This window comes from Pezoporus flaviventris, unplaced genomic scaffold (assembly GCF_033815535.1).
Source record: "Pezoporus flaviventris isolate CSIRO_AGI_PZ_B2104156 unplaced genomic scaffold, CSIRO_AGI_Pfla_v1 ptg000072l, whole genome shotgun sequence".
In the NCBI taxonomy this organism is placed as follows: domain Eukaryota; kingdom Metazoa; phylum Chordata; class Aves; order Psittaciformes; family Psittacidae; genus Pezoporus; species Pezoporus flaviventris.
In genome coordinates, this window is record NW_026892620.1 from 4,874,366 (window position 1) to 4,902,076 (window position 27,711).

At 37.4% G+C, this 27,711-nt stretch overlaps 1 protein-coding gene across 6 annotated transcripts in view; it reads right to left on the reverse strand.

The window, feature by feature from the left end:
* The window catches only part of MYO16 (myosin XVI), a 381,803-nt gene that overhangs the window by 109,396 nt on the left and 244,696 nt on the right, over positions 1–27,711 (reverse strand). For all 6 annotated transcript variants that reach the window (XM_061472784.1, XM_061472779.1, XM_061472778.1 and 3 more), the window contains 4 exons: positions 6,304–6,415; positions 2,686–2,803; positions 1,794–1,865; positions 1,047–1,188 (listed from right to left, as the gene is read on the reverse strand). In XM_061472784.1, the coding sequence (XP_061328768.1) occupies positions 1,047–1,188; positions 1,794–1,865; positions 2,686–2,803; positions 6,304–6,415 (444 nt within the window). The remainder of the gene's footprint in view (positions 1–1,046; positions 1,189–1,793; positions 1,866–2,685; positions 2,804–6,303; positions 6,416–27,711) is intronic.

Consider the following 27,711-nt stretch of genomic DNA (forward strand, 5'->3'; position numbering starts at 1 on the left):
TACTGGCAAAACTTTCCTTTGCCTCCAGCAGGAAGCTAGGCACTCTGGTGGTTTATGTAGCAACATAAAGCTTTTATGTGCAGAAAGCTCTGAGTTATTCAGATATGGTAGCATTTTCTGTTAGCTACACCTATAGAAGACAAATGTGATTTATTACTAATTGGTCTAGAATTAGGAGAGTTATGAAAATAAGATTGTGAATTCTTCAGGCTCTAGAAGAGAGCAACTGAAAATATTTGTCCTACAAAGTCAATGCAGATATCATACAAGGCAAAAATACTTATTATTTTTGGAAGTTTCACATCTGTCATTTGTGGATTTCTATTTACCAATAATGCCAAGGCATCTTTTGTTCATATGAAAATTTACCTGAGCATGTGAGATGTTGAGCCTTGGCTGAATCACATGCATATGATCATCTGATTAGATCTGCTTAGTTTGCTACTTTGGTTCTACTGAAATTTCTTTTTTTCATTGTTTTTTATTTGTTTTGTGTATGCTTCACTGATGCACATTAATTACCATTCATTTTTTTTCTAAGAAACCACACTGGATACCAACAGCATTAGATTTAGCAGATGATAACCTAGATACATCAAGAACATTCTTAGAACATTTAATTCAGTGTTTTACTCATGTTTAATTCATGTTCAAACATTTATTTAAAGGCCTTTGAAAAAAATTCTGGTTTTAATATCCTGTGCTCATACCCTGGTCATATTTCTGGGGAGAAAGAGCAAGTGTTCTCTGCACTAAAAAAAAACACCAAGCCACTTTTTGCTTGTTGAAAGATTGAGCCCACTGTCAGCTTTTAAAAGCTTATTAATTCAAACCACCCATCTAGTTGCCTGCATGTCCCCCTACACAAGCAAATAAATAAACAAATATGTTACCAAGGAAACAACTTTGAAGGAATGGACAGTGATTTAAAGATCCAAGTATCACTGCCATGCTACCATAAAATGCTTCAAATGATGGAATTACATTTCTTTTGTGGATCTGGATTTGAACAGATAATGGCACAGCCAATAGTTTGTAGTTCCTACCTGCCAGTCTCATCTTGATCTTGAAGGTAGAAGTTGACTGTGTTGACTAAAAAGCTGAATAAACGACCATAGAGAGTTTTTGCCAAGAGATCCCGGTAAAATTCTGCAATCTCTATAGTGTGCCTCCTTACAATCATGTCTCCTAAGAGAGAAAGCAGAAACTGGAGATGAAAGAGTGTTGTAAAGCTCTTCTTAGTAATTTTACTTACAGTAAATTTAGTTACAGTTACTTCTCATTTGCCAAACCTATACATGGTGTTAGGTGTTTTTTTTCTGAAGCCTCCAGTGAAAGGTAAGACTGTCAACTCTCACAAGATCTTCAGTTTGGAAACATGTACATTGCACTTGTTTCATTAGAAAAGAGTATGAATACCACAAAGAGGTAGCATTTTACTGAAAAGAACTTTTTTAAAAATTCTCTTTTTTAAAAGACACCCCTGCTGAATTCAGTTCTTAGTATCTAATCTGTTATCTTGACACACATTCGTAAGATTCATCAAGTTAGGAGTCCATCAGCATCAGAGAGTAAAACTACTTTGCTTCATATTACAAAGACATTTCTAAATCAGTGGCAGCCTGACTTACTGCATGGCAGATATTCCTACCTCTTCCTCAGAGAGCAAATTTTACAAGACCATACAAGAAATTAGAAATAAAACTTATCTGCTTTTTAAATTCTCAAATTGGAATGATCAAAATGCCACAAGGTGTGATCTATGAAAATGTAAGCTTGAAAGGAAAGATTACCTTTAAAATACTGAACATCAGTTGTTAAGGCTGAAGCAAGCTCATCTGGTGAAACCTGCAGCATCCCTGCCACTGAAATGAAAAAATTAACTTAAAGAAAGCCTGATTTGTGCTCTACTGCCTGTTTCATTTTTTTGTAACAGCTTTTCTTCTGTAAATGTTATTTTTGAATAGCGAAAGAACTCACACATTAAAGAGTGCTGTCACAGAAGTAATCAAAATTAATGAACAGGTAAAACTGGATTACTATAATCAGCACTTTGTGAAGTTTTAGCGTATCTGTATTACATTACAGCTTTCTTTCCCCGTTAAAGATTACTCAGGACTTTCTCCAGGGCTTGGCAGACTTTCTCCTGTATTAGAGTTAAGGTATGCTTTTTATTGACATTCTGTATTCATAAGCCACTGTGAGGAGATTTGTTAGTGACCAAGAGGGCAAACTTCAAAGCATGGAAACAAGAGACCCTTTTAAGACATAGATTTCTGAATGTAAGAAATTCAATTCAATGCAAATTGTTCAGCTGTTGACAAGCAGTTCAAGAGCATTCTAAAAGAAGACTGCATAAAGCACACTGTACAATATCTTTTGGCAAATGACACACTAAATGTGTCATTTATTTAGATAACTTGCAACTGCAAATAAATAAATACAGCATTTTATTTCATTACATAAAAATCTGTAGTTTATAAAAACACCCAAGTCAACTAGACTTGGTTCCTAGACTGAAGTCCTAGACCAAGTCAACTAGACTGTGTTCCCAGAGTAACTTATGAATTTTCAGAAGTCATTTTTTTGTCTCCCTGGAACTGTGTTCCTATCTGTCGTGGATCAGCGTTAACTGTCCTGCTGTGGGACCAAGCAGGAGACGCTCCAAGGGCACATCCTACTGACCTCGTTCCAGCAGCTGCAGGTCTGACACAAATGCTGTCTCAGCATCTGTCAAAGTCGTAAAGCGAATGTCTCCAAGATGCAGAATTGCTGAGAGAATTACAAACATGTTCTCCACCTCCTGCACGTATTTTATACAGAATTAAAGATAAAGAAGAGATCTGTTGAGCACACCAGTAAGCGGCAATGCTTTATGAAAATACAAAAGAATTAAAGATAAAGAAGAGATCTGTTGGGCACACCAGTGAACAGCAATGCTTTATAAAAATACAAACTTTATTGGTTTATATCATTGGCATTAGCTAAGTATAAAAACTATTCACATGTAAACTATTAACAGGAAATTTGGATTTAGAAATCAAACTGGAACTTATTTAGGACATAAACCAACAAGAGTACTTTTTTTTTTTTTCCTGTTTCAATGTAAATCACATTAACTACTGAGTTAAGAAATTTTTTCAGCAGGTGATAAAAAAATACTGAAATATCTTTAATGGATGTATTATTTCTGCAAGAAATAAACGTATCTCGTCCACAGAGAATTTACATCAAGATACATTCTGTTTCAGAGAATACTAAGGTTTGTTTTTTCTTCAGCCAATTGCATTCACAAACAAAGTGTCTAGTTCTAAATTATAACAGGTTTCTGGTAGTAAAAGCTGCATTTAGGATCTAAAAGAAACAAAAGCAACCTCTCCTACCCACACACTTTGCACCTGTAACTGCATGCTATGTTCTGATGTCTCTAAGGCTGTGAAGCAGTTGTCTTTAGGGCTAGATTTTTCCTGGCTTCACTTTTACCTCATCAAGAAGAGAAATATTTTTCTTGTTTGTTTTTAAATGTTTTTCAATTAAGCAAACAAAAAAAATGATCCATTAAATATGCACCAAGAATGTTAAGACATGGAAAACACAGTATAGGTTTGGAAGCTTCTTTTAAGGTCAGTTATATAACAACGGTGCTCCTTTAAAATTACAAAACAGGAAACCTGATACCCGCTATAGCATTATATGGCATTATGCACAGTAAAGTTAATTGCTAATTCTTGAAATATTTTTGAAAAATAATATTTGGAACCTGTTCTACTGAAACAGTAGAAGTGACAGTAAGAAGTCTCACTGGAATGTGCAGAATAAGATCAAAAAATACACTATAAATGAAATACTTAGCCAAAATATCCCCTTTATTCTCAGGTAACTGAAATAAATTCCGAATACACACTGAAACCAAGCTTGGATGACTTTTCATCAGTTTTCAAAAGCAAAAGGTCAAAAAAAAAAAAAAAGCAGCTTTTCTTCTTGTTCCTTTCCTTAATAAATATGCCTATCATCAGAGGACATTAAAAGAAGCTTACAGTCTTTCTGGAATACAGAGTATAGGACCTCTGATGCTGTTTAAGCAATTTTGACTTCAAACTACATTTTAAAATAAAAACTTCAAACTCTTACTTTATGAGATGCAAATAGGGCAACAGCGTAATTTTTTTTATCTACACAATATCAAAGTAGAAGATTTTAAAAAGGCAGTAAATATAGGTGAAGTCTGAATAAGATGACACTCACAACTGTCCTGCTTACATGGCCTTCAAACAACAGTGCTATACTATACTTCTTGGGAAGGCTTCTCAGGCAAGATGGAATGGCACACTAGGACAGCATGCTTCTTGCTTGTTTGTTAGCTTGTTTAGAACTGTTTTGGGAATGTCTGTACAGCACTGAATTGCAGCAGGCTGAGATAGCAGTTTATTCTGGTGATTTTGGTAATGCCTCTTGTTTAGTTCACATTCCAGATTCCAAAATACTTTGTTATTGTGCTCTAAGATGCATGTTCCTTCAATTTTAAAACAATTTTTTAATAAACACTAACATACTTTGCAAGATACTATTAACGACTGCTACGGATTTTTTTTGTGTCATTGAATGTAGCCAGACGGTCAGGGAATAATACTTACCTCATGTAAGGTAAGTAACTGTACCTCAAAGTAATGGGTAGAAATTTCAGGAGATGTGTTCTATGTACATATTTCCTTTAATCTCCAACACAGGAAATCTGGAGCTCCACAGATTTCTAAACTCCTAAATGATTATTATAATGCTGCCTGGATATAGAAGAGTCTTGAAGACAGTTTACATTTTTCTGAGAGGCAACTTACTTCCATTCAAGAACACTGAGCAAAGAGAAGATGAAGTGCTGGATCCCAAAGAATATTGTATGTAAAGTATTCTCAGACAGTTTCTGCAGGCTTCTAAACCGCGATTCATTATGCATTCAATTATTCATTTATTGGCTGAAGGACTTCCCTAACAGAACAGAAACATTAATGAAAGAGCTAGAAAAACTCACCCATCTGTGAACAGTGGGCTAAATGCAGAAACGCCTGAAACTTTTGCTGCTCAAGCAGCTGCAGAGCTTGAGACTAAGAGAAAGGAACAATTCTGTATATAGATACATAGACTAGATACACATACACATTTAATTTTTATATGGCCATGTGAGTATCTGTGAAAAAAAAGCCACTCTTTTTTATATTAAATGGTGGCACAGGTTACCAAAGAACAATTGTTACTATCTATGTAGGTAATGCAAAACAACTACGACGTACCATCACTAAAGAAGTCAACCTCATACCTAAATAACAGCTCCAACAGACTCAAAATTTTTGTTGCTGATAGCCCTTGATCCCTTTTTATTACATCTGTTGCCCATCTGCCATCTTTTATGAAAATCTAACATACTGTTACATTAACCTTTCCTCCATTTTTTTCTGAAGATGCTAAATATCATGTTAGGGGTGAATAGGATTTTACCCTTTAGAACTTCTGTTGTGTATTTCTTTTGCAGAAGTATCCCAGCTAGTGTTAGGTGTTAAACACATACTTAAGAAACATGGGCAGTTTGTTAAATATTCTAGTATCCTGAGGCAATTACTCAGTTTACATGAGTCCCTACACTCAGACCTCTATTTCTTCTGATTCCTATCACACCTCTGTCCTCCAGAACCCTTTCTTTATTAATTTTCCAAATTATCTTCTTTATTAGTTTTATAGGATTAAAGACAAACATCAGACCTATCTTCTTGTTGCTTTTTGGGGATTAAGTTAGCTCTTTCAAGTTATCGAGCTTTATTTTGTTTGACTAAGTATGTATTTTTTTCTCTCAGGTGCTGCTATCAAAGGGATTTGGAATGTGTGTTTTACAAAATTAAAAGGGACAGGGAGATAATCAGGAAGAGGAAAAAAATCCTGTGGGTTTTATGATGTTTCTGTCATATGGGATTTGATTGTTTCTTTTTATCTACGTAATTTAATTGTTCAGAGTATTATACCTTGAAGCTGTTTTGTGAATCTTTAAGAACGAAAAAGATTTACACTGTTGGTGCTGTGTCTAATTAAAAGTGATTACAGTAAATTCCCTGCGGTGAAATAGTACTGTATATTGTTTCAAGGTCTTAACGGTCAGGAAAAAAAAGACAGACGGTCACTTCTTTTCCCCACAAAAGGTTATTGGTGAGAGTTCCTTGTGGCCTATTTTAACTAAAATGGTGATTTTAGCCACAAATAACATGTATTTAACTAATATGGTGATTTTAGCCACAAATAACATAAGCTTGTGTAACTTACCGGGCTGTTGAATCCCATAGCACCTAGAGCTTGTTTTAATACGGCTAATTTCTCCCTGTTTTGAGGGTTGGCTGTTAACATCAACTCTTCCACTGCAGTCTGGCTTAGATACCTGCACAGAGGAAAAATAGCATATTGAGCATTTATGAGGCTGGTGCACAGTCTACCTTTTGAGGTTAAAAGCCAGCTTTGCCCTTCTAACCAGAGGTTTATTACAGATTTCTTTTTTAGCCTTCAGAGGGAACAGATTTAATTTTTACTGCTGACAGCTTGGCAATTCTTGCATAGATTCCCCTCCAGAAGGCAGATTTGGGGAGATCCTCTGATAACTCTACTTGAAATTCCCCTTCTGCTAGCTATGGAATAGATCAGTTCTTATGTGCCTGATCCCTTGATGATCATTCACTCCCTTCGCAGCTGAATGGTTGACAGGTATACTCAGCATCTCCTAGAAAAAAGTAGTAACTAGTAACATAGAATAGTAAGTGTACAGCCCTTAAGCTGTACTGCTCTAAGTAATGTGAAGCAAAAGAAAATTTTACAAACCTTCTGAAAAATCATAATTAGAAAAAAGAGACACTTAGTGCAGCAGCTAAATCTGGAATGTAAAACCAGAACTGACATAAAGAGAAGTAACACAAAACAGATTAATCAAAACCTATTTCAGTAGACTACTGAAAAGAGCAGCAATATAACCATTACAACCATGTATTTTGACCCTCTTGAAATATGCCCATGGGCCAGATTTTTAAACACATTAGGTATCTTCACAGAGCTGAAATCACTAAGAATGAGGTGTCCAAGAATATTTTACAGGATCTGATTTTTAATTACATCACCCTGAGAATGTAAAAAAAATGAGTTTATCATTTTAATTAAAATACACATTCATCATACAATCTGCTATCTTCACAAACGTCACATCAACAACAGAATTGCCATACATAAAACATCATTACAATACCAACAAAAGTGAACAATTTACACTCACTCCACCCCTTATCCCTTCACCACAACAACAAAAACTCTTCACAATTACTCTGCTCTCTAGTAATGCTCATGATCTGCCACATAAAGATGGGAAACAATACTGGCTTAATATCTGACAATTCTTGTTCACAATCATACTTTGATTGCACACAGCTTCAGAATAAAGCTCCTATTGCCACAGAAAGGCTGGCACACTCCAGTAAGGATGGCCTTTTACATGTGTGTATCTTTCTGAAACACAGGAAAAATAATGCAGTATTCACACTTGTTTAACTGATAATGAGGTGTATGTGGTATACACAACATAATGCAGACCACATTTTTAGTGGACTGACACCAGATTTACCAGTGTGAGTTTTTCTTAGAGTGATAATGGCATAAATTACCCCAGCAGGTGGGCAGAGGACGAATCATGGGGAAAAACATATCCCTGGGTGCATAAGCACTTTTTGCACCCACAGGAGAACTCAGTCAGCAGGTATCTCAAGTACAAACAAGCCTCACATCGGTGGCAGAAGTGGGTGAATTAACACAGCCTTTGAGAACTCGGGTCTGTAAGCAGCACTGCCAAAGCTCTGCACCATTTCTATGGGGTTACTAAATGCATTCATTTTGTCCAAATCAGGTAGATACAAATGATAGCACAGCTGTCAAATTAGATAAAGCAGATGATGCAAAGTATACGGCAGTTTTATGGGTTTTTCTGGGGTTTTTATATACTGCCTGCAGGTTTCAAAAGGAGGCTGGAATACAACCGATACTGAATCTGGCACAGACAGAACCTACTGGTATAAAGGTTAATCCACCAGAAAATTTTCCACTGTTCCAAATTGCTGCATGAGCTTACACCAGTTCAGTGTTATACATTATGTATTGGTGGCATTTCTGGTCTATAATTAGGAGATCTATATCAGCATATACTCTGCTGTCAAAATATCCTATTGAACAGCTGTGGGAGTTGGAAGCTTATGGCCATTTCTGAGAAGGAAAAAATAAAAAAATAAAAGAAAAAAGCCTCCTCACTGGTGCTCTCCTTAAATAACTCCTTGCCTCCCCATCTGTGTACTTAGCAGAGAATATTGCATGCTTCTCTTATTTAAAGCAACTCCATTTAACCAACTCATTTCAGCACAGTTGAAGTGCTAATGTGTATCATAGCAAAAAGGTATGTGAACACTACCAACACATATCAAAGCAGGCTGTGGCACAGCAAAATGACCCAGAATGTGCACTCTCTTGTAGGAAAGAGCTGAGATGTGATATGATACAACATACGTCAGTTCTTGCCTTCAGAGCAAGTACTTCTTGCTCATACAGCAGGGGGCAAAATGGGTACCTGCCAAACCAGGTGTCTGTGGCTCCAGTTACCCATCCATAAACTGCAGCATCTGTTGGGGCATGACTGCTGGAAGAGAATCGGACTTCTCCAGTATAAATCTCCGGAAAATTTAATCAGCAGATACTTTGCACTAATCAACTCCTTAGACAACTACAATAAAAAAAAAAATACTTTGAGCTGTATTGTTTGTAATTATTATTAACTGCGAAAATAAGGCCTTTTTACTTAATGCTGTCCACATGGATCCCAAGACTTTCTACAGGACCCTGTAATACCAAGCTTTCCTTGGGACTGATATAAACTGGTATTTCACTAACAGAGTAAATAAAGCATTACCAAAACACTATCCAGCACATAACCACTTTTCATTTGTAAAATCTGACATTGAAATGCTCAAATATTCTATAAGAACAGCCACTTTATGCCACATACCTATCTATATACATTATTGCTGCTTATCATATATAAATATTGGGTTCATTACAGTGGTTCAACTCATATCTGACAGTGAAGCTGTCTGAAAGAGATTAATAGGTTGTGTCCACTTCATCAAAAATTCCCTTTTGTCAGGACAGTTAAAGTCAGGTTCCAATTTAAGCAAAAGGGTAAGCATGGTTTTGCCAGATGGACACTTCTTTTCAGAGGGCTTTCCTGAAGTAAATACATTCTGTCATGAATAATTAAGAGAAATCTTGGTGGAATTATATTAAGTGGTTCTATGTCACTATAAAAAGTTAGGATAAAGCCCTATGATGAAAGAGACAAAAAAAAAAAAAAAAAAAAATCAATTCTCTTTCATCAAGTTAGCATCTAGCTGCTTGCTACTTGACTCCTTTCCTGATAGAGGATGAGTGCTGACATATCTGTATTACATTGTAAAGCCTTCTGGGCTATAGCAGCCATGATATAAGGGAAACATTATACAACATTAGTTGTTAGTCTTGAAACCTGTAATAGCTGGGAACTCAGTGCAATAAATGTTGATTGTGGTAATAAGCATTTCACTGATCACAGTTTAAAATCTCTGGTTGTAGGCAAAAAAGCTTAATTTTCTATTTGCTTATGCTCAGAACAATATAGTCATTTGAGGTCTAAGAGTATCCTAAAGCTTGTGGGCTGTACTCAAAACTACAAAGAGAAGACTTTAATGCAGAGAAGAAAAACACAGAAGCAAGGGGCTGATGAAGGTTACTTATGCTAGTTTATTGGTCAGATAAAGTGTCAGAGACTAGATGAAAGCACATTTTGTCACAAAATTAAGCCAAACATGAATGAGTATTATAAAGATAAAATTAAACTACAAACAATTATAATATGAGACAAAGGCATAACTGAATGTACAGATTCAAGACAGGTAAATCTGATTAGGCAGTGGATCATCAGAAAAGCATTTACCATAAACTAAATGAGAGTCAGGCATGCCCTGATACTGCAAAATATTAATCATCATATGTAACACCCTTAGTTACGTATGCTGATACAAAAGACATGAAATATTTAGTGTGGTAAAGTTTCAAATGGAGTATTCTGTGTGATTCTAGGTATCCCATTTTACGGAAATCAGGATCACTTAGAGAAAAACCCAGGAGAAAGCAACAGAAAAATATTTCAGAAAAAATTACGTAGAGCAAAAGTGTTCATTAAAGGTAGCTTACAGAAGACTGAGAAAGATATTGCAAAGAGGAAAAGTAAACAGCCCAACAGTCCTTTAGGTGCAAAACCACAGACAGAAATACCACTACTTTACCCAGCTGACCTGAGGACACAAGAACAGCATGGTAGAGCATGAAACAAATCTTAGAGAAATGAGCCTATTTCCAGGAGATAAAAAATATGAAGGCATTGTACTAAAACTAAGATATGAAGATACTTTCCAACACTCACTTATTCTGGATTTTGATACTGCATTCCTATCAAGTTTGCAAAGAACATCAAATTGGGGGGAACAGCCAACATGGTAGAGGGCAGGGCTGACCTTTACAGGCTGAAGGTGTGGGCCAACAGGAACTTCATGAAATTCATGAAGGCAGGTTATGCAGTTGGAAATGAATAAAGCCTTACAATGATACACACTGATGAACTGGAGAGCAGTTCCGGGGGAAAGGCCCTGGGGACCTCAAGAACAATGAGATGGGCAGGAGTTAGCATTGACCCTGGGCAGCAGAAATGGCGAGCAGCATCCAGGGCTGCATCACCAGGAGCACTGCCAGGAGACTGAGGGTTCTTTCCCTCTGCCCAGCACTGCCTGTTAGACCACAACATATTGAAATCAGCTCTGCGGGTGCACACACATGCACAATACACAAAAGACATTGCTAAAGTTGGAGTGAGATGAGTGGAGGGCCAACTCAGTGGTCGCGGCTGTAGACATGACGTGGGAGGCTTCTTGAGTAAGCAGGGCTTGTTCAGCCCACGGAAGTGGAGGCTCCAGAGACACAAACATCCTTGGAGGTTTTCAGGACTTGACTGGACAATGCTCTGAACAACCTCATCTGATCTTACAGCTGGCCCCACTTGGAGCAGGTGGTACACTAAGGAACTCCTGAAGGCCCTGCCAAAATTAATTATCCTATGATCCTATGAAACACATTGTATTTTTTTCTCAGATATGTTTGGTTCTTTTTTAACCTCCTATAAACCCAGTAATTTTTACCCCAGAGAAGTGGGAGATCAAGAAAAGCTAGGTCTCAACTTGTTTGAGACCTTACCTTGACCTTTGAACAGTCTCTAAAACACAAAAATTGAACACAGCCCTTAAAGTGATAAGATACCTCAGGATAAATAAGTTTTAATTTTTTATTAGCACAGCATTATTATTTTATAAGGAGGAAGATGTCTTCTCAGATTTGGACACCAAATTCTAAAAAAATCTTTCTTTTTTAAAATTTTAGAAAACTTAAATTTGAAAGAAATTAAGTTTACATCTTAAGAAAAACTGATATGAACTATTTACCATCAGGAAATTTCCAGACACCTTGATAATATTTTATGAATTAGAAACAAAAAAGAACCTCATTTAGGACTTTTAAAAATATCTGTACAAATAGTATTATTGGTAAGTCTTCCATTAGTTGTTTTAGAAGGACCTGGGGCACAGAGCCAAACTCCTAAAATTTAGGAAGATATCCCATGTGAGCTGCATCAAAATAATTGCCAGGATACGTGCTGTGACCACCACCAACATTTCCAAGCTAATTCAACTTAGCTTGATTTTGTGTCTAAACAACAGTTCGCACCTCGTACATGAAATTATTCGTAAATGTAGCAAGATGACTGAAAACCAATCCTTTCTCGTACAAAATCACTCAGGGATTTTTTTATTCTACTGGGCTTTCAGGTAAAGGTGTACATTATATGAGTTCAATCTTACTTTATTTAGATGTTAGTTCTTATGTTGTATGAAGTGGGGAAAAAGATAGGGCTGAAAGTCACTATAGAAACTACTTGTTCCAAATACCATCCTGAGGCAGAAAATCACAAGTTTAAAGATTCAGGTATGATAGTATCATCTTCCTGGTAAGAACTAGGAACATCAATGTGAACACAGCTAAAACAGTCCTGACATTAGCTTACAAATCAGTTTTCTCTTTCTTTTGTGTAGCTGTTGTTAACAGATTTTCAAAGAACCTGTCTGTTTGCACAGTAGATCCTGTCTTGATACAAAGCATTGGACCAGATCTCTGGAAGCCCCTTTCAAACCAAAGGCGAAGGAAAATACTGTTTTTCTCTGTTTATATTCCTTTAGTTGACTTCAGTTGGTGAAAGGAAAAAAAGAAAAAGAAAAAAGATGCATGAGAAGAGATGAATGGCATAATCTGTTACTTTCGGAGATCTAGTTTCTTTGAGGAATTACAACCTTTATGGTCTGCTTTCTGCTTCTGATACATTTGCACTTCTGTCATTTCCCTGCTACTAGTAGTATTTGTCTTAGCTAACCCCTAGAGAAACAGAATAGCATCAACTCCTATTCTAGCACAATTGACCACACTATCTAGTACATTTATTTTGCTAAAAAGAGTTCAAGATCAGTGAACATGGAAGCAAAGACTACTTAATATAAACAAATAACTAAATACAGGACTCTAGCAATACTTCATTATGCAATACAAGCCACTGCAGATCATGTTATGAATCAGAAATTCCGGATTTTGTCCATATATCCCTTGTTTCTTTTATAAAAATGACTTACAAATAAACTCCTAATATGAATTCAATAATTTAAAATAGCTATTAAAACTGAGATCCCGATACTTCACATTTACTTATACAAGCCAGACCTTTTTGGTTCTCACATAAAGAACAAAAAATCTACACTTTTTTAACATATCATGCTGTAAGCATGCGGAAACCTGTCATGCAGTAATTCTCCAAAGCCATTTTGTGCTGCCCAGTTAAAGAAATTCATAATAGAAAAATAAAATCAGGTTCTTTTTAATTGTGGTGACAGGCAAGAAATAGAAGGGACCTGTCACTTGCTTTCCATGAGTTTTAGAGGCAACTGGTAGGAAACACTGTGTTTATATCCTAGAGGAGAGCACGTCATTTAGACTGAATGGATTCAGAAACGCCCACTAGGAGCATTCATACACTTTTAGTGTTGTAAAGGCTTTTATCACAGCTTGACCTTAACTAAAATGTGTCATTAAAAAATGCACACAAGTATCCTCTCAGTGCTAGCTTCTATAAAATACTGTACCAACAGTTCTAAAAACAAACATAGACCATGCACATCACGACATCATACTTGGTGATTTCAGGCCACAGGAACAAGAAATATTTATTTTTTATTGCTGGGTTTACATATACTATGCAGCAGAATAATGATTTATTCCACCACTGTATGTTACCCCAATTCAGGAAAGTATTTATGTGTACCTAACTTCAAATCCGTGCTTCATCCCACTGATTTCAGTTGAATCAGTATCACAATAAATGCTGATATGAAGCACAACTGGAAGTTGTAAGTTAACACTCTATGCTGAGCTTTGATTCGCTATGAAAGAAAGAAAGACAGATGAAGTGTTTAAGTGAGACAGGACATAAGCAGTACTGGAGACCTAGACTTGAAGCTGCCCTAAGCATCGCTTGCATAATTCTCAGACGTATCACCTTACTAGACATTTACTACTACACAATGCAATGCCATATTGCATGAAGATTCCTGAACTATATCTGTATGTCCTAGGTGTAGCACAGAAAGCGCAGTAAGTGAGGCTAATTACCTCAGATAGACCACTGCCCTACAGCTATGGCATTTTTTGCATGGCATCATCTGAGGTGCCTCTGTTACACTCCACAATGAGCCACACAGACTTACCTTTTGCCTCTATTTGTCTTCATACAAAATCTTAAGCAAAACCAGTTTTAATTGGACTTATTACAAAATCTTCATTAATTGACGCTTTGTTGCTAGAAAATTCTCAAGAGAGCCAACGTCACAGGCAGATGAAGCAGTATTTCATAATCAGGTTCCAGCTCTAACACAATCAATATGCATGTTGTAGGTGACACTGTATTAAGAAGCATGGATTAACAAGCTAAATCCCTTCCTTCCCCTTATTAGTGCTGCCCAATGAACCATGTACCTGCACAATCATGTGAAAAGTGTGTGCCTTTTGCCTTTGCAGTACACATCCTCCTTCCCATACAGCTCAGAGCATTAACCCTGATCAAGCACAATGGCCATCACTGAAAATTCAACATTATTAGATCAGTTAATTTTTACTTTAAGCTAAGGTGGAAATTATAGTATCTGAGATATGAATTAGTCCCAGGCAAAATATAACTGTTTATAAACCAATTTTCTTACAACTAGGTCAGTTTACTGCCCTCATAAACCAATTTTCTTACAACTAGGTCAGTTTACTGCCCTCATATTAAGTATGTGTGAAGTCTTTCTCTGAAATACACCAAATTTTTCTAAAGGGCTATTCCCGTGACTACTCACTAAATATTGAGACTTAATTTAGGGATAACTAAACACTGAACTTAAGGATGGTTAAGGCTAAGAATGAGTGACGTCATAGCTTTACGCATGCTTCTAAAAAAGTTTTCAAAACTGCAGGGATAAAGGGTATTGAGCGTTTAAAACCCAGACACTACCTTTCAAAAAGAAATTCCATTAATCTCTAATGTATTTACAAAGTCACAGAATAAGAAATAACAACAAACATTTTTATTTCTTTAGATCTCCCATGTGAGTATGAGAGGACAATGTACTCTGCTTAGTGAGGAAAAGCTGCCTTGCACTTAGCAATGTTTGATATGTAAACAGAAATGAGATAAAGACAAAGCAAAACAGTTGCCATGAATGAAGTAAACGACATTTACAGAACATGATAATGAGTAGCTTCTGGATTTTTCCCTGAGGGAAAAGGGGCATATTTTACTGCCATTTTCTTTTGTCTTCTACTTCTAAACCTATTCCAATCTGAATAAATTTTGCATCCTTTGAACTATATTATGTAGTAGCACTGAGATGGAATTTCTGATAATTATTTAAGTGCACAGATTTCTGCCCATGATTATGGCAATAAAGCACCAAAACCAGCATTCTGAAAACACGAATAACTTTGTTATTTCAAGAAGTAAGGTGTCAGTACAATATTAATAAAAAACCTGTTGCAGACAGATTTGGGGATAGCCAGAACACAGCTCTTGTTTTTATTTTTCTAAACTAAAAAAATCACCTGTTATGTCTTTTGTAAACTGGTTTCAGCACAGAAATCTTACATTAGCCTGTGTGTTGCTCAGTAAATAATTTTGTCTTGACATTTTCATAAGACAAAATTTCAGATAATTTTGTAAGTGTACCTGTACTATGAAGTATGTAAATTTTTACAGACAGTGGATGTACTCAAATGGAAAATGAAGAAATACAGCTTGGTTTTTAAACTCAAAATGCCAAATCTCTTTAGGCTACACTGAAGGACACTTCTTTTTTTTTTTTTAATTATATAGATATTCCTTTGGAATATATTTAAATGAGACCCAAGCCTTCTGTTCCTAAAAGTATACTAATACGTAAATCTAGGATAATTCCATTATAGAAAAAATCGAATGCATAACAGGAGTGACTCAAAATAGAATTTTCCACACTTCTGGTGATATTAAAAGAAATAATAAAGGCAGTATACCTTGTAGTGCTGTTTCTCTGACTCATATAATTTAGAATTTCATATGACACAATCACTCAGGTCATAATTCTGTGAACTATCACTTGACAAGCATAATTTTAAAGTTGAATATACATTAAATAAGGAGAATAGTAATGATGATGATGGTAATAAAGAAGTAGCAAATACTGAGTGTTGCTGAACTTGGAAAAAAACTAAGTCATCTGCATGCAAGTGCAAACTGGTCCAATCCATGTCCTGAAATGCTTTGGAAATTGTGTTTGAACTTTGCTCCTGCAACCAAGAGTAATTTTGTATTTCTATGTTCAGACTTACTTTGGCACTAGTTGACAGATGTCATTAAGTTTATGAGCCCCAAGGCATTTCTTCACTAGCATCTACTACTTTTGAAATGCTGATTCATTAAATAAAGCTTACTGGGTTAAGAGCCACAGTATCAGATCTAAACTTTAAAAAGTGCTTTGGGTACCTGCTTGTAACTTTCATGTGTAGCCAGTTAAAATGTTGATAATATACTCCAAAATTATTTTATATAACTGCTGACTGTAGTTCACGTATCAGTTTCAGATCAGCTCATGTACAAGAAGCCCTCTTCCTCCTGTACATGTAGGTGTGGCCATGTGTATACTAAACAAGTAATGCTGAACACAAAGATTCCTTTAAAAACCTTTAATTTGGCCAAACAAAACCAGTCATGGCCCCCCCAGATAGTAGTCACTCTAGTGACTTTCGAAATACTGGGAAATATACAGTATTAACATAAGAATGAGACATTTTAAGGAATTATTAATATAATTAATTGATTAATCAGTAAAAATTATTTACCTATCATGGGCTAAGAAAGAATACATGAATATGAGTTGGTGCAGTGCCTAACTTCACCCACTTCTTCTACAAAGAATATTCTCCTTTCTACTTTACAGAGAATAAATATGTATGTATTTGTGTAAATTATCTATTTAGCAGTTAACCATCCACAATCATTAGTGGCCATCCCCTTAACATAAGCAGAGGGTCCTGATTTTCACACAGCCAGCAAGCAACATGACACTGAACACAGGTTCAGTTATGGAGAATTCATGCAAGACCTGTCTTGCTTCCCCCTGCTCCGGGACCTGTTTCTGTCACAGGTATGTTCTGGGAACATCAAAAATGGCAAAAGGATGGATACATGTATGTGTGTGTGTTCCTCTCACATCTTCTCAGCCCTCTCAAGAAAATCACACCAGATGAAAGCTCAGAAATTAACTACTTCTAACACTGAATCTTCTATAGTATCTTACACTGCTTTTCATAAGGCCAAAAGTACTAAACACCCATTACCTGTATGCTCAGCAAACCTGAAGCGAACTTTACAGGTGGCACACTGAAAACTCAGCTGAAGGGCTGCATCTGTACAAAAGGATTTGGCTTTCCTAAATCAAGAGAATGTGCAGATTTACTTCAGCACTTTTATGGTTTCTGTATCTGAATAGGACGAAAAGACTCCCTGTTGACTCTTCCTGCTAAAATCCACACTGTGTTTACACACAGGGATATATGCAGTTTATGCAATTTAATTCTGTAGGCAAGCTGAGTTTGCATTCAAATACATAGTTTACAAAATAAAACCAGAAAAAAATACTACAATAAAGTAAAATAAATAAAATGCACAGAAGAAAGATAATAGCAAAATAAAGTATGCCTCAAAGTAGCCCTTTATTTTTCCCTAAGATATATGGGAAGCTGGAAGCGATTAGAGAGGATCACCTCAGCAAATGGCAGAGTAGCTCCAGAGACACCGCCTTCAAACGGGGAGCGAGGGGAAACCCCGCGTTCAGGAGCCTCAGTTCCGCCGCGAGAGCCACCGAGGGACCCTCGGGCCTCCGCCAGGCCGTGTCCCCGAGCCAGCGGCTCCGCTGAGGCGAGCAAGGACTCACAGGCGCCGGCGCCAGGAGGGGCGGTCCCGCCCAGAATCGCCTCGCAGCTCTGCGGGGGGCTAAAGAGGAAAGGCGCACTACACCAGATGAACAACCAGCTGAAGCACCAGTAAAGAGGGTCACTACTGGTGCCTCCAGGAAAAAGCGGCGGGTCATAGCAGTAGGGGACTCTGCTTTGAAAGGAACAGAGGCACCCATCTGTCAGCCTGACCCAGTGTCAAGGGAGGTGTGTTGCCTACCAGGGGCTTGATCAGGGACATTGCTGACAGGCTGCGTGCTCTAGTAAGTCCCACTGACCCACTTCTTGTGATCTATGTGGGTGCTAGTGATACTGACAGCAGCAGCCTGGGAATCATTAGGAAGGACTACAGAGCCCTGGGAAAAGTGGTTAGGGGCTTTTTGGTTCAGATAGCTTTTTCCTCAATCCTCCAGCTCAAAGGGGAGGACCTTGACAAGGCCAGGTGGATTTGGCAGGTTACTAAATGGTTAGAATGGTGGTGCCATAGTCAGGGGTTTGGGTATTTAGAAGATGGGACTCGATTTGGGAGGCCAGGTCTACTGAAAGCTGCTGGAGCAGGTCTTATAGCTGCTTTGGTAGGAGATTTGCCAGGCTGGTCAAAGCAGCTTTAAAGTAGATGTGTTGGGGGACTGGGGCATCGATTCATCCCACCACTCCTAGCCAGCTGCCAGCACCTGTAATAAATGCTTGGAGCGATGCAGAGTTGTTTCACCCGCTCCAGCCAATGAGTTGGCTTCATCTGGAGCTTGGCTCAGATGCCTCTATAGAAATGCCTGTAGTATGGGGAATAAACGAGGAATTAGCAATGTGTGCACATCTACAGGAATATAATATCACTGGCATCACAGAAACGTGGTGGGATGGCTGCTATGACTGGAGTGTTGGAAAGGAAGGTTATAGGCTCTTTAGGAAAGACAGGCAGGGCAGAGAGGGAGGGGGAGTTGCTATTTATGTCAATGATAGGCTGGAGTGTATGGAACTCTGGGGACAGGTGATCAGTCAACAAGAGAGCTTGTGGGTCACAGTCCAAGAGAGAATAGTGATGTGGGACATTACTTTGGGGATCTGTTACAGATTGCCTGATCAGGAGGACTCTCTGGATGAAGCTCTATAGAGACAGATGGGCTCTATAGAGACAGCCTCACACTCACAGGCCCTTGTCCTTATGGGGGATTTCAACCATCCTGATATCTGTTGGAGCGACAGTACAGCCTGGCACAAGCAATCCAGGAGGTTCCTCGATTGTGTGGAAAACAACTTCATCTTGCAAGTAATAGAGAAGCTGACAGGGAAATGTGCCATGTTTGACCTTGTGCTCACCAACAGGGAAGGGCTGGTTGGGAATGTGATGATTCAGGGCAGCCTTGGCTGTAGCAAGCATTAGATGGTTGAGTTCAAGATCCTCAGGCAGTGAGAAAGGCATGCAGCAAGCTCACTGCCCTGAACTTCAAGAGAGCAGACTTTGGCCTCTTCAGGAACCTGCTTAGTAAGGTTCCATGGGATAAAGCTCTAGAGGGCAGGGGGACCCAGGACTGCTGGAAGCAAGGACAGGCAGCCTGGGAAAAATACAGAGATGTTGTCTGGCAAGCTAGGGACCAGGTCAGGAAAGCTAAGGCCCAGTTAGAATTAAATCTGGCAAGGGATGTGAAAGATAACAGGAAGAAATTCTATAGGTATATAACAAACAAAAGACAGACTAAGGATAATGTAGGCCCTCTCTGGAAGCTATCAGGAGAACTGGCTACCCTGGATTTGGAGAAGGCTGAGGTTCTTAATGACTTCTTTGCCTCAGTCTTCCCTGCAAATGCTGCAACCACACCACCCAAGACTTGGAAGGCAGGGACTGTGAGAATGAAGACCTTAGGTGCACTGTAGGAGAGGATCAGGTTCAAGACCTTCTTAAGAACCTGAACATACACAAGTCCATGGAACCTGATGAAATCCATCTGTGGGTCCTGAAGGAGCTGGCAAATACAGTTGCTAAGCCATTGTCCATCATATCTGAAAAATCATGGCAGTCAGGTGAAGCTCCCGATGACTGAAAAAAGGGAAATATAACCCCATTTTCAAGAAGGGGAAGATGGAAGACCCAGGAAACTACAGACCAGTCTCACAGAATCATAGACAGATGGACTGTCAGTTTGGACGGAGTCTTGGGTGACATAGTTTAACGTGGGGTGTCCCTGCCCATGGCAGGAGGGTTGGAACTACATTATCCTCGGGTCCTTTCCAACCCTAACTATTCTATGATTCTATGATTATAATTGTATGCTTAAAAAAACAGGTCCAGAATGAACTACAGAACCATAGAACTTGATCTGATGCTCCAGTTTGATCCAGCTTTCACTTAAGGTGCAACCTAACTCTGTACACACACTGAAGCTCATCGTAGTACTTATTTTATTAGATGCTGCTCTATTCCTCTTAATTGCTACCTGATTGAGGAGTTCTGTTTAAACAAGGGATTAGGTCTGGAAATATAGCAAATAGGATGGACTACAGGTATAAGAAAGTACAGATGCATCTCTTATAGGCAAATCTGATTCCTGTAGCTGCATGTAAAACTGAAGGCATGACGTATACAGAAGCGCAAAGAAATACTAAGAAATATTAGGATAAAAATGTAAAGTCTCTAGCAGCGGCAGTTTTAACCCATCTGGTGTGGGGCAGGAAAGTGACAGAAAACAAAGCCCAAACAAACAATGATTTCAACAGAAGAACATATCAGAGAAGGGTCATAGAGGTGTTCTCTGTGTTTTATTCATTGCTGGAAAAATGTAATGTCATAGGACAGTCTCCAATTGTTTTCCAACAAATCATTCTACTAAATATTTTCCTGTTTAACAATATCATTTTCATTATTCATTTTTACTGAGAAAGGCCACAGATTTATTTTTTTTTTTACATGTGATTAGGACTGTTTTTGTCTCCGTAAGCCTCTTCTTGGGTGAACAAAACAGATCACGAAACTGGCATCAGTGTACTAGTGTCAAACACTCCAATTACTGTGTACTAGTGTCAAACACTCCAATTACTGTGTAAGCTTAATATTAAGCTGCAACACCAGCTTGGTAAACTGATTTTTACCCATTTCATGATTCAGTTATGTTAAAATTTCATAAAAGGTTAAAGCAGAAATTAGAAGGTGCCAGCATTTGTGGCATAAGACGTAAATTATGCTTCTCTGTAATTATGGTTCTCTGTATTATGGTTATAAATGCAGTTTGTCAAATAGTATTTCTACATTGTTTCAGTGCCCTTTTCCATCATTTCAGTCAGCAGAAAATTTCTACTGAGATTTTATTTCAGACTACTTCCTTTGCATAGTTCTTTCTGCAAACTGGATTTAACAATTTTTCTCACCCATACTACTGCTATTCAAGAAATGTTAAAACTTCAGGTAAGCAGAGGCCTTATTAGCACAGACACACCACAGACCAAAATCACAGAATCATGGAATTGTTTATGTTGGAAAATACCTTTAAGACCTTTTTAAGAACACTGAGTCCAAACTGGTGTGTTAGGAAGCACAGAACCTCATACATGTTTCTTAATTACTAAACATCCATTGAGTTCTTCCCCGAGTGCTGTTTGCACAGATCTGATAAAAATACAGCTTTCCCTGGTTAGATACTTGTGAAAATTATTAAGCATCTCCAAAGCCTCTGTACTATTTTACATCCATTGGCTGACAATCAAAGGTGACTTGAAACTACAGAAACTATACTTGAAACTATTTTTGTTTACTTTTGATACCAACCACTGAGTACATCAAGTTTCATATGATTTATGTTGTACTGTACTAAGCTGCAAAAATAACATTTTGTGCCATGATTCCAAGTGATGTGTCATAAACTAACTGGAGCTAGACAAGACCTATACACTGAATAAAGAAGTTCCAACAATCATCTGGGTGATGGGTGATTCAGTACAAGATATTCGTGCACCATTCGCTCCTGCATTATACTGCATAAAATAATTTTAGAAGCCAGGCTTATGGAGCTGACATTTTTAGGAGCTGTATAAAACTGTTATCCTAACACCTTCCTTGAAGGAGGTGATCCTGCCCCTCTACTCTGCTCTTGTGAGACCTCACTTGGAGCACTGTGTACAGTTCTGGTGTCCTCAACATAAAAAGGACATGGAACTGTTGGAACAAGTCCAGAGGAGGGCCACGAGGATGATCAGGGGGCTGAAGCACCTCCCATATGAAGATAGGCTGAGAAAGTTGGGGCTGTTCAGCCTGGAGAAGAGAAGGCTGCATGGAGACCTCATAGCAGCCTTCCAGTATCTGAAGGGGGCCTACAAGGACGCTGGAGAGGGGCTCTTCATTAGGGATGGTAGTGACAGGACAAGGGGTAAGGGGTTTAAACTTAAAACAGGGGGAATTTAGATTAGATCTAAGGAAGAAGTTCTTTACTGTGAGGGTGGTGAGGTAGTGGAATATTGTGAATGCTCCATCCCTGGCGGTGTTCAAGTCCAGTTTGGACAGAGCCTTGAGTGACATAGTTTAGTGTGAGGTGTTCCTGCCCATGGCAGGGAGGTTGGAACTAGATGGTCTTAAGGTCCTTTCCAACCCAAACTATTCTATGATTAGTACTCAATTCTCATTTTCAGAAGACTTGACTGGTAACTTTTAGGCTTTAAACAAAACACAGTTTGAGCAGTTATATTTTAACTATAAATCCATCTGCAAATCCAACAGGAATCAAAGGAAACTGTGAACAGCATTAACGTGACACAATGAGGTTTAACCTCAGTGTAGAGGTCATTTTCAGTTATGATTAATAAAAGAACTATGGGAAGAAAACTGCTACGTTTTGGGCTGACCTTGCCTGACTTTCCCAAAGAGAGTTGGCTACAGTAACTAAAGTTACTGTACCATCGGAGTACTGTATCACCAAGAGCAGTGAAAAATCCAAGCTAGCCCAGGGAGCTCAGTGAAGACAGTATTTCAAATAACAGAGAGGGGTTATTGTCTCTCTTAGATCTAGCACTGAGATGAGCTGGGTTCAATGACTGGGGCTTCCATACGCCAATAACAGTTTCTTTAATGACCCATTCCTGACTGGAAATTCATCTACAGTAATTGTATCAGGAAGATTCTGAGAGTGACTTTTGAAATACAAATTGCAGAACTATATTATCACTCTAGATTTATGCAATGTAATAGCTAAGTGGTTTCAGGGGCTGAATCCAGGGAATATACCCCCATATATGAGATGATTAGCATTCTAGTAAAGCGCAGACACGTATTTTGTACTTAAACTAAAAGCCAAACGAGCTCCTCTACGATATTTATGAGTAATCACATCTACTTTTAAAATAGGATTTATATGGCAGTTTTATCCCTTGAAGCTATATCCATTTTCAGTCCAATATGAAATATCGGTGGGCTGCCTAAACAGTCAGCACTTAATTTCTTCAAAAGAAGACCAAATATAATTTCAATATCTATATGACATCTACGTGTCTCTGGAAATTTCTTTTTTTCTAACAAAATGCTGAATTCAGGCCAGAAACTAAGATGTAAGACCCTCATCAACAGAATTCACAAAAAAATTAGAAAGTCATATGGTTCATGTTATATTTATTTTTTGCATTTTCTTTCTCCATTTCAAGGAATTTGTTCCAAACAATGCTTTATTGTATGTTTAGTTTTCTGTTAAAACTAAGACAAATGTATGTTCTGTCTTCATTAAACTATAGATCCCAGTGCTCTTAATTACCAAGTTTGTTTCTTTCCCTTGGATTAAACAGATTTCATTTTTGTTGCTTCCCAATCTTTATCTTTTTTTGCCACAGACAGATTTTTATCCTCTTATTTTCTGTATGTGTTTCCATATCATGCTTACCCCAAAGGAGACAAGAAAGACAAAGCCTCTCAATCAAAGAAATAGCAAATGGTATCATGCCAAGTCAAATGAAGTAAATGCAAGTTTCTGGAATAAAAGTACACATGCAGAAGTAAGCTGACTAGAGCTACAAAAAGGCAAAAGTTAAAAGTGTTTTTATCTGGTCTGATGCTACTTTTTATGTTCCAAAATTTTCTCTGTCACTGAAAGAATGTAAAATACCAAAGACTACTAGATATCTGAGTTCCTTTAGGACAGAAATACAGAAATACAAGGTGTGCCTTGCCTCTACCATACCACTGTGAACATACAATTTATTCATGAAAAAAAAAATGTAAACATGCTTGTTTGCATGTAGTTAGTTCTAAACCTTTGGCCTGTTACAATTATGATGGAGAGAAAAACAGTTGTTGAAAAGAAAGATAATTCTACTGAATGACTGCTTTACCTCAGTCTGCTAACAGAGTGCTGTATCTCCTCTGCCACTATTCAATCAATATGTAAGAAGAATAATACAACAAAGATAGGCTTTTAAACGTCAAATTAAAGAACATACCCAGAGGAATATGAGTTCCAGATTTACTCTCTCTAACAAAGCAGAATTTCTATAACATTTATTCTGAAAGCCAGACAAATAACAAGTCCTCCTGGGACCTAAGACAGACACTGAGCTAAGTTTCAAGCTTATTTCACTACCTTTACTTTGTTAAATAAAAAATACTCTTGAATTTTATGTAAATTAATTACTATTGAAGATCATTGGAGCTATATTTTCTTAAAAGATCCTTTGAGAATTAAACAGTAATGTCAAAAGCAGCTATGTCGAAACTGGAATAAATAAATTATACATCAAAATCCAAAGCTAATGTACCTCTCCTTTCAAGTACAAAACTATTGTTTTGGATATCTTGTAGTTAGAATGCAAGTGTGCAGGTGTGTATGCACTTAACCCTGAATTCAGGATGAACCACTCAAAACAAATGCACAGCCAGATACTCAATATTGTGAAATAAAGTTAGTAACAGAGAGGTATACCTTATGCATGAGGTGCAGGTATCTGCAGATACTAAAATAACCGCTTAATTTGCAAAATAAAGCAGATGACACAAATGAATATTTCACCTTTGTTTTGAAAACCTAAGCTGTGATCTTGATTACATCTTCTGTAATTGCAGTGCTAACCTCCTAGTAATGTATCTTGTTGAACACAACCACCCGCAAGTATCTCCAGAAAGATGATGTTTAAGACATTTAAATGTGTCTTAAAATGTAGTCAGTTTTCAGAAAGATAGTGTATAATATTAATTTTAACACTGTCACTATTGTTATCTATTTCTTGAATATTAAGGAGCAAAATGATGATCTTAGGGACAAAGATCATCATATCTACCCTGTTAAAAAAAACTGAAAAATCTCTTACCTCCTGTACACTAACAGGGTTACACTAGGGTTCCAATTAATTTTTATTAGAATTCGAGAGTATAAGCCTAAAATATGAGAGACTAGGTCTAAAATACAAGACTAAGCCTAAAAGCTTAGCTGAACAAAAGTTATAGCAGTAAAGAAGGTTCAACCTCAAGAAAAATATCAGTAAAAAAAAATCAGACATCAGTAAATACAGAGTAAACAGGAAAAGAATAAATGGTGTTCAGCAAAAATAAAACAAAACCAAGCAAACATAAAAAATAACCCCCCACAACTAAACAAACAAACCCCAAAACAAACAAACAAAATGCAAAAGACAACCAAGAAAATTTAAGCAATTCTTTTGATGCTGAAATTATTCCAGGTTACATAGATATAAAACTCACTGAAACAAGTTTATACCTGCTCCAGAATCTCAGACAAATATATCTGCTTCTCCTCTCTCTATTACCTTTCTAATAACTAGCTGGTATAGTTCAGCTGTAAGACCTTGCTGGAATCTAAGTAAATGGAATTGCCTCATTTCATTCAGAATCTACAGATCTTGTCCTTGAAATAGTACTACTGATTGCAAATCAGGTTTTCACAGTAGTACTGTACAAGGATAGCTAAGAAATAAACATTCACAGTGAAAGCTTTTCATTAGACAGCTGCAATGTAAGTAAATCATTTGAGGAAGATATAAACTTATGGAAATGCATAATTTGTATGTTATTTGCTACCATGCAGTTTAAAAGACACTCCCACTCACCCCCCACCAAAAAAAAAAAAAAAAAGTGTGGAAAAAAAAAATTCCAACCACCAAACTGTTTTCACTTTTACTCAGGGCTTCATCTAACCATATTCACTTACTCTGCCAAAACAGATTCCAGCAAGATTAACTGAGAGTTAACTCCCTTAGTTTTTGAAATCTGTTTGAAACTGCCTCTTCACATTATTTAGAAATTTTGTCAAGCATGCTTGAAAAGTCTTTATACCGCAATGGTCCTTTGCTGTCCAGGCATGCTCATATGCATAGCTTGTGCTACATGTATCACTGCATTGTCTTACAAGCGTTAATGTATTTAAAATGCAAGCTTTTTGGAGAAAAGGAATGCACTGTATGTAATCAAGTTAGGACAGGAAAACTTGCACGGTACCAAAAAAGTACAGCTTTACTTGTTCAACCAAAACTTCCATTTCAAAAGATTTTTAGAAGGGAAGAACAAACATGGGAAAAGTAGAGAAATGGAAAAAGAACCCAACTTGCACATAAATAACATTTGTTACATCTATATATGTGCAAGAGCACACAGTTCAAGGTATATTACTTTGAGACACCCGAAGCATAAGAAAGTAAAGAAAATATATGTTAACTTCTAAGAAATATCTTTTAAATTTCTAATGATGACAGAAAATCTTATTTCACAATAATCTAAGCTCTGCATCTAAACCACCAAGCTTCTATACAAAATGTTTACAGGCGGGGAGGGGGGGAAGGAGGGGAATTCAACTGCATTAGATATGAAGATATGAAACTGAATTTAGGTTGGATACCCTAAGACAAATCACTTTTTCTCAAAGTGCACCAGAGTTACTTTTGGCAAAGTAAATTTTTTTTTCAAATAATTCCAGTATAATAATTTGAAAGTTAACTTTCTACTCCACATTCATTACAAAAGAACTCTGTTGGAGTAAGAAAATAGCAAGATGATAAATTGCAGACACAGTCTTTGAGAATCACCCAAATGTAGTCATCCAGTCTTTAACATTCATTATTCTCTGTAAAATATCAAGTGCACTTCTAATTTTTTAAGGTCTTAGTTCGTGTCTTAGTAGGGTGGCCAATGCTAAGTTCAGGAAAATGAACATAAAGAAAGTAGAAATGAGTGATAATTTATCCGTATGATTTAATGCAAGGTAAAAAAATAGATTGGGAAAGGAAAAAGAAGTGGAAGACTCATTCAGGTTCTTCCTCTTCTTAACTCACATCTTTACTAAGAACTTAACTTTTTGCTAAAAGATCTATGAAAAAAAAAAAAAAGCCTAAGGAGTGACAGACAAACTACAAATCAGGAGCTTGATAGTTGCCACAAGGTGCTTGTATAAAACTGTTAATTAAGTACAAGTTTACAGGCAATATGCTAAAGAAAATACACATAGTTTAGAAAATATACATGTGCAAAAGAGAGCAATTAATAGAGAATTTTGAAGATTTAGCTGCTTATTGATAATGAGGGGGGAAATTAGATATTTCTTAACTCTCATTAAAAGTTGATGAATCTTTTATGTTTCTGAACGTGCCTTGAATGCCTCTTGCCCCTCTCAAGGGTTTAGCTGCCTGGGCTGTGCAAAAAGCCTTATTGGTTCAGGAACAGCTTTTGAGCTCAGGCATTGGTGCTGGCCTGAGCTGTGATCAGCCATAGACACCTCTGACCTTCCTGATGTGGGCCAACATCCCAGCCTGGCCTTGGCCAATTGCAACTGCCATGGCCCTTTCCAGCCTTCCAGGGCTGTGTCTGACCACAGTGACCATCCAGGTACCTGCTGGGTGCTGAACAGATGTGCCAAGAAGGTGGGGGCCCTACACATCCCTCCACCCAGTCTCCCATTCCCACACGGGGCAGTACATGCTCCAACTCCTCTCTGGCCATTACACAGAACTGCCTTATTTCTGGAAATCGTACTGGAAACTCACAACTCAAAGCAGCCCTAGCAAAAATGTTACTGGCATTTGAGAATGTTT